An 8876-nucleotide genomic window follows, 5' to 3' on the forward strand; every position below is an offset into this window, starting at 1 on the left:
AGAGTTGTCAGAGCTCAAGTGCTCCTGGATGTGTCCAACCTCTTGGGAGTCCAGCTTTCTCTTTGATTTTGTGATCATGGGACGATTAGCATACCTGTGATCCTATGGTCCTGGTAATGTTAGAGCACCTGCAAATCTGAGAGTGTTAGAGTTCCTCTGGGTGTTGTCTGACAGGGTGTAGAACCAGTGCCCAAGGGCTGCTCAGGGTACTCATTCAAATTGGAAGGGTGGTGATAGTTCTTCATCTAGAGGTGTGTCCTTGTGAACTACCCCTAATTTACAGTGGCAGATTGGCTATTGTAATCAATATGCACAGCTTGTTTGGGTATTATATTTTTATTTGACATGACATTGCACCATCTTCAGTGATGTCTTTTGAACCTTAAATGCATGGAATCCATTTGGATGTATCAATGAATATTAGGCAAGCCATGGTTACCTATTTTTTCTCATTTTAATCAGTTGTAGATGACTGTATTAGACTCCATCTGCCTCCAAGAGGAGGGCCTGTAACAGTGAATATATTTTTAAGAAAATGAAATATAGCAAACATGATTACATGTTAGTTCAACAGAGCAAAGAAACAGAAGGAAAAGGGCCCAAGAGAAGTCAAAGAATAAGGGACCAGGGAAAGCAGAGGAGACAGCAAGAGCAACCTGGAGGTTCGATCGCAGGGACGCAGACGACCCTTCTGAGCACACATCTTTGAACTATGCAGTCCACTGCAGTGGTAGAAACAGATTCTGATAAACACTACCACAGAACTGGAGGACACCTCCAAAATGATAAACTATATAATTCTAAGAAAGAAAATATGTTATTTTCCAAAGGTTGTAACAAAGTCAAAATGATCTTTCCTAATGGTGAAGGGGACTCCTTGGTAACAGAAGAAAGAGCTAGTGACAGAGAGAACAGCAGTGTTGACAAGAGAGATTTATCAGAACTGTCATTTTCAGAAAATCAAGATACTAATGTGGAGAATATTTTCTCCCAGTCAAGTGAGTTTGAAGACAGTATTGACTATGCTTTTTTGAATGAGACCTATTCTATCCATTATTCAGAATCAAAACTCAAGGATGAAAACCTTTTGCATTTCTATTCAGAATTGCATCCTGAAGTACACAGAAGAGTAGAGGTGGCTTTTGACACTCTAGGACCTCAAGGCAATAATAGTATTGGATTGGGAAGGGGTGCTGACTGTGGAGACATGCAGAAGAGCGACTTGGACAAAGACTCGCAGCAGGAGTACCACAGCGCAGAGCTGGAGTGCTTAAGTGCACACCTAAGCAAGTCTAGTCTGCATGTTAGTGGGTTGAAAGCATCAAGCTATGACTTTAAATATGGTAGCGATTTAGAAGATAACCATGGCAAATTAGAGAGTGGTTCCACCCCCTTTTTGGAGTCACTTAATGGTTTTGCACAAAAATGTTTGCCTCAAGTCTCTATATCTCAAAGTTCTGATATGTTAAAAGAATATCATGAGCCAAAATATGAAAAATGTAAAGAACAAGAAATTGGTTTAACATATCATAAAGCATTTGATGACACTTTACAGAGGAGCAGTTCTTCCTTAAACCCTCAGAAAGTGCCTAAAACTCAAGTGTATACTAAAGAAATGAAGTCTCAGATGATTGAAAGTGAAGACGTTTATGGAAATAGAATTTTCCAGAACAAAACATTACAGCACCCTGAGAGCGCTATCGTGTTTCCCCAAGACCAAGCCCTTGAGACACACCTGAAGGCTAATGATGCTCACCAGCTTTCTGGGCCTTGTGTTTTTGATGAATCGGTCATTTCTCTCTGTGGCTCTTTGCAATACAAAAGCCTCCCTGAGCCAGGCCTTTTCTCTCCTGTGACACCACGAGTGGCAGTGACAGATAGTCAGGCAGAGGTAGAGGACAGCTGCCTACACCATATACAAGGCAGTGCCACAAATAAAACATGCTGTCTTACGAAAGAATCGTGTCTTAAGTCGGTGCCAGATGCAGCAAGCTGTGCAGCTGCGGTTCAGACACTAGCTGCGGACAGCAGAGCAAACACAAGCCCTTCCATAGTGTCTGCATCAAGCAACACACAGACAAAGGTGGTGAGACACAGTCAGCCTGAGGAGTGGCAAAGTGACAGACAAAGTGTGGCCTGTAACACTGACTGGTCATGTGTGCAGCTGTGCAGAGATACACAGGCTGCTGCCCCAGGAAGTGACTCAGGAGGACCATTCTCAACCGACTGTTTAAAGCCTATTGGGAACTCCCAGGATGAGGATTCCTTGGAATCAAGAAAAAATATCTGATACCACAGACAGACAGAAACATCCTGAGAGGACATTTCAGCTTTGCGAAGAGGTGGCTTTGCCACCAAAGTGCTGTGAGAAGACCACTGAAAGGGCCGTGAAGGCAGAGATGCACCTTCTGGATGTTTGCTACCAGATGTGCCTTCGCCACTGTCGCCACATTCACAAACTTGTAATGGAAAGTAGAGCGGGACTCAATAGGAATTTATCAACTGATTCTGCTAAGAAGGAATTAGGCTCTGTTTTGCTGTCTGTTCTGGAAGACTTGAAAGATAGGTACATGAACTTGAAAGGAAAAGTCCATAAGGGCATACCCCTGGAAGAGCTGCCTCCACTGTTGGTGGAGTCCAAACTGTTGTCTGCCTTCTCCGATTTTGCTTCCAGGCTAATGAAAGAAGAAGCATACAGCCTTTCTGGAGAAAATTCTGAGCTGCATAATCAAAGTCTACCTGATGTTGATATTTCTCCAAGCCTACTAAAGACATTGTCCCAGATGCCTTCTATATCTGACAATAGTCATCCTAAACAAGATAAATCACCCATGAACAATGTTTTTAAAAACAGTGATGTAAATACAGACTTTAATCACATGAAGCTCAGTGACAAAGAGAGTAAAAATATCCATGAAGCAAGTGAAGATTGGTTTGATGCGAAAGAGAGGCTGACTGGAGCTGACATCTCAGTAACTCAAGAAAACATACCAGAATACAAGGAATGGGATCCAAAGAATCCATTAGAATTGGAGAATATTGAACTGCTTCGAAGAGGTAAAGGCTTTGCCCTTCTGTATCTGAGTCTGATTTAAGGTCTCATTTCCAGAAATACCAAGTTTCTGAAATTTCGATTTATGATTCTCCAACTAATTACAGATATGCATCTCTGGCTTTTGCAAAGAACAGTAATGCAAAGATGGCTGTGAAGGAAATGAATGGAGTAGAAATCAAAAGAAAATCTGTGAATGTGCGGCTTGTGAAAATCCCTGGAGAGTGCACACCACCACTTCTCTCTACAACCAGGAATAGCATTAGTATGAATCATTTGGAGAAAAATACCAACAAAGATGCCACCTCTGCCTCTTCCACTTGTGGACTGCCCAGACCTAGATCAAGGCAGCTGGAGTCTGAGCAAGATTGTGATTTTCCTCCCTTGGACCAGTTCATACCTCCAAATACATTGAACCTTCGGAGCTTCACCAAGATCATGAAGTGATTGGCTGAACTACATCCAGATATCAGCAGAGACCATATTATAGAGGCTCTTCAGGAAGTGAGGATAAATCACAAAGGTTTTCTGAATGGTTTGTCCATCAATACCATTGTAAAAATGACTTCATCTTTTCTGAGAAACTCTGCTTCCCATTTAAAATAAATGAAGCAATACAGAGAAAATCTTTGGAAAGTATGAGTACCCTTCATCAGAGGAACTTCTACAGCACTTAGGAAAAAGCCGTGTAATACAATCAGACAGCTCTATAATTGGACCTAACACTTTCAAGTATTCTATTTGATAATCCTCCTTTAAAACTTGGTGACAACAGATAGATATGTAGTATTAAAATCTGTATGTATGTTTTATTATGCTTATAAACTTTATTTCAAAATTAAAAAAAAAAGAATAAGGGACCAACTCAGTCACACACTCAGAAGTCCTATAAACATACTAAAACTGAAAGCTGTAATTACCAGAGGACCTGGTCAGACTTGGGCAGTTCCTGTGCTTGCTACTTGAGGCTCTGTGAGTTTCTTATGAGCTTTGCTCAGTATGATTCCTTCTTTACTATAGAACATCTTTTCTCATTTTCTTTCCCTACAGCACATTAATTGAAGCCAGGATCATTCTCCCTAACAAATGTGTGTTTTAGAGAAAAGACATAGTATAATTCACAATTTCTCCTTCCCTGGTTGCTCACAAAAAATGCCTTATTAGCATTTGTTAAGGTTTTTGTTCTAATTTTTGAAACAAGTAAATTTTTATTGTTTTCTTATGATTTATTTAGTGTTTATTATTAATGGCACTTTATATGGCCAAAATTACAGAAAATGTGTGAATATGTATCTGAAACCTTTCTATAAACTTGTAAATGAAAACCTAATCATATATTCATAAAATGTGATTAAATAACAGTTTGTTCTCTTACAGGAGCAGCATTCCAGGGGCCAAAATAGCCATATTTTTCTTTCTGAATTTGGACTGTGCTTCTGCTTTTCAGGAATGGGAATGTTGTCTAGCTTTCATTCTTTAATTGTTTACACTAAACTTTGTATAATGGAAGGGTTTTCATAAGAAGAAAATATGATAAGGCAGTCCAGTACTGAAAATGTTATCATCATTTTAACTGTAGATGGAAATATTTAAGTGAACTCAGATTTGTGCCTCTTTAAAACACATTATTGGGGCTGGGCAGATGGCTCAGTGTATTCATTGTTTGGTGTTTACGTCTGCAAACTTCAATTCAGATTTCTAATACCCCTGTAAATACCTGTAAAACCCCCTGTAAATATCCAGCTTGACACTTGTTATCCCAGGTTAGATAAGATGTTGGGGGTTAAAGAGGAAATAGAAGGATTTCTTCCTACTTATCCAATTTTGTAGAAATATCAAGTTTTGTGGCATCAAGGTGTGGTAAGAAACTTTCACTTAAGTAGAAACAAAATAGAGATAGAAATCCAGACATTAATCACAATCCTATATGACACACACACAAACACACGGCCATTATTTTATTCCGATGGTGTTTGCTGAATGGTAGCATTTTACTTTCCTTTGTTACTGTTGTATAAGTTCAGGAGGCCACACTTGAGTAGTTGACTAAGGAGGGGGATGTAATAGTGAATAACACAAATGCAAACAGTATAATTGTCACAACACATATACAACCTTGGCATAGGTTGGAACACACAAAAGACAGGAATATGTTACCAGAGATGAACTGGACCTTGATTTAACCTTTAAGTATGTAATGTACTTGCTGTGCAAAATTATAATTAGCTTTACACTGCTTTTCCTTTTCCTTCCTTCTTTTGATGGTACTGAGGACTAAAATCAGGCCTCAGATATGCTAGGCAATTAAAAAAGAAAGAAAAAGAGGCCGTGCTAAGGAACTGGGGATTATAGCTCAGTGGTAAAGCAAATGCCTAGTTTTAATTTTTTAAATTTTTTTAAATGTATGGGGGTTTTGTCTACATGAATGTCTGTCACCTGAAACTTTCATATGCAAATGCTAAGACTGACAGTCTGTTGGAATCTTCAGAGCAGGACTGTCATGTTACAGCCATTTTTGTCAAACAAGCACTTTCATAATATACAGACCAGAGTAAATGATCAAAGAGGAAAACCTAGGCCAGTGGTTTTTAAGCTATGAGTTCCAACCTATTTGGTAACCAACCCTTTATTTCCAGAAACATTTTTGCTACTATTCATAAGAGTAGCTAAATTATAATTATGAAGCAGTACAATTATGAATAATTTTATGCTAGGGGTTACTGCAAGTAACTGCATTATGGGGTTACAGCATTGGGAAAATTGAGAACTGATGATCTCATTCCTGACAATAGAGTTATGAATGCTTGTTAGCCACTATGTTGGTGCAGATAATCAAACTTAGGTCCTCAGTAAGAGTATCAAGTACTACTTTTAAACTGCTGAACCATCGCTCTAAATCCTATATAAATTTTAAAATTATAGTTTATTGTTCAAAAATAATTTGAGATAACTCAAGAAACAGACAGAAAATGGTGGAAGTATAGGTGAAAAATATTTTTGCATTGTTTTCATAAAATATACCCATTACATTAAAAATGAGGGTAAAATAAATCCCTTTTACAGTGGTAAAACGATTAACTATGTACATAAGGGACACATTTTAAGGAGTTATGGTTCATAAACAAGGAAAGTAAGATTCAAATAAGATTTCTATAATTAACCCCTCACTAAAAAATGTTTAGTAAGTCCCTCAGTGGCACCTTATGTAAAAAGGGGAATCTTAGCAGTGTATCCAACAACTTCAATGAGAAGGTGAAACATGAATTCCTGGATCGCAGTGAGATTTAACAAACCTATAAATTTTAACTTCTATACAAAATCAAATTTAATAAAGACATTCTTTTTCTGATGAGAGTACCTTTACCCAGTTTCAAGTATCTAAAATATCCTATTTTAGATTTGTGGCTAGAAAGTCAAGTAATCTTCTGGAAGTTCTCCAGCATGGGGAAGATATTGACCTTAAAGAAGACTTCTGATGCTTGCATACAGGGCCCTAGAATAGCTATTTCCTGGGAGGCTTCATCCAGCAGCAGACGGAAACAGAGGCAGTGACCCACAGCCAAACATCAAGGGAAGCTCAGAGAGGCTTATGGAAAAGTTAGCAATAAAATGGAGAGAGTTAGGAATCAAGAACAACACAATAAGCCCTATGGACTCCACTAACCTGGGCCCCTGAGGGCTCACAAAGACTGAATCACCAACAGAGGAGCATGTAGGGGCTAGACCTAATCACCCCCCCACACATATATACATATATTGCAGATGTACAACATGGTCTTCATGTGGATCTCCTAACAACTGTAGCAGAGGCTGTCTTTGATTTTATTGCCTGTTATTGGGTCTACTTCCTCTAACTGAAATAGTGAGTTGGGCTACAGAGGAAGAGTATAGGCTTAGGCCTATGATGCTTTTATGTCCCAGGATGGGGTGGTACCCAAGGGGGTTTATGCTTCTCTGAGAAGTGGAGGGGTTAATGAAGGAGGAACTTGTGAGGGAAGGACTGGGTTGAGAGGAGGGATGGGTCGTGGGGCAGTGATCAAAAAGTAAAGAGAATATTTAAGTAAATAAGTAAGTTAGTAAATAAATTAGCAAGAAAACAGACAAGACTTTCCTATTCAGCTCATTCATCCAATTGTTCATAGACATGGAATAAATGTAAAAATACTTAAATTCTTAAGTTTTCATAGTGTGTATGAGTCAAATATTTACCACATAACTTTATATGTATAAACATGTCACTAAATTTAATGCCACATGAGCAATGCTGACATGACCTAGCCAATGGATTTTAGTTGGCTGCAAATTGTGTGGTGATCTCTAATCACTCTGTAAAAGTTATAGAAGAAAGCATTCCAGAAAATGATTGAGGCAGGAAGGGTTTCTGCCATATTTTCCACACAGAGAATGGCTGTCAGCTTAAACGAGAGCTGTGGCTTTCAATCTAATACTGTGAAGTACATCACTGAATGAGCAGATGCAGATCCAGGAAGACAGACAATTATCATCAGCATTCAGGAACCCCACGTAGTTTGCTATGCCTGCACTTGGGAACTTTTCCTTCCTACTGTGTTGCCTAGTCCAGCCTTATTCTGAGGGTTTGGACCTTACCTGATTGCTCTTGGTATGTTATGTTCAAAGTCGGAATGTGTTTTCTTTCTCGAGGAAATAAATGGAAGAATATATCTGGGGAGGAGGGAATGTTGGTGGGGGACTAGAAGTGGAGGGAGGAAAATAGTGCTCAATATATAATGTATGAGAGGAAGAGAAAATGAAAGGGTAAGCGATTGAGAATGTAAGGACTCTAATAAACCTCATGATAGGATGCTTGAATTTGGTGAGGTAGAGGAGAGATATTCAGTATGTGAACATTGTGATTAAAATTTGGGAGTTAGAAACACTTTTCAAAGGAAGGACTTTTAGGTCAAGGCATGTTTAAAGAAAATTTCTCAAGGAATTGGGACAGTCTACTGGTGAAATACTAAAATGAGTTTCAAAAACCCAAGAAACATTACATTATCTATGCTTCTGAAGATCTTTTTTGTCCCAGTTACTATGAAATGTCAGCCTGACACAGACTAGAGCATCCATAAAAGTAAATTAGTCTCAATTAAGTAACTGTCTTTATCATAGTGTTTTGTGAGCATGTCTAAGATAGAGTATCTTGATTAAGAAATGATGTAATAATTAATAATAGAAGGTGAAGCCCACAAAGAATGATTCTATTTTCTGGACATGTGGGTTTTTTGGCTACACAAGAAGCCTATGTAAGCATGAGCCTGGTAGGAGTCACATTCTTCCAACATTTATGCTTCTAGTTTGTCCTTGAATATCTGCACTACTTTCCTCCAGTTATAGACTTGGATTTCTAAGAACAATCCAAATACATTCTTTTATCTGCAACATTTTTTTTCAGTCAGTGTTTTGCCACAACCACAAAACTGAAACTGGAACATTATTAAATCAGGTTCTGTGGTTGCCTAGTTATAGTACAACCTTTTGTCTTGTGTTAAATTAGATAACCTTGGAAAATTTGAATCAGACACATCTACATTAACTTACTTTTAAAGTAAGTGATGTACAAAATAATACTAACTGACACATGACCTAAGGCTTAATCAATCTCTATGATGCGATTCACTATAGAAGGTTTCTAATGGCCTCTTCTTTAGGATAGATATTAAAATCAAAGAAAACTCTTGGCTCCAGTGTCAGTTTAACACACACACACACACACACACACACGTAAAAAGTCTTACATTGAACCCTTTTAGAGACCTAAATTTAAAAGGCTCTAGAATCTTAACAGAGTTGAAGACAGTCTGAG

General features: G+C 38.3%; 1 protein-coding gene across 1 annotated transcript; it reads left to right on the forward strand.

Moving 5' to 3' along the window:
• Positions 1–712: 712 nt before the first annotated feature.
• On the forward strand, positions 713–3658 carry LOC308432368 (RNA-binding protein 44-like; the record flags this gene model as incomplete). The annotated part of the gene is given in 4 exon segments (XM_080932134.1): positions 713–2278; positions 2280–3063; positions 3066–3496; positions 3500–3658. Coding segments are annotated over 4 exon segments (2940 nt in total).
• Positions 3659–8876: the final 5218 nt, after the last annotated feature.

This window comes from Micromys minutus, assembly GCF_963924665.1.
Source record: "Micromys minutus genome assembly, chromosome: 18".
Lineage (NCBI taxonomy): Eukaryota > Metazoa > Chordata > Mammalia > Rodentia > Muridae > Micromys > Micromys minutus.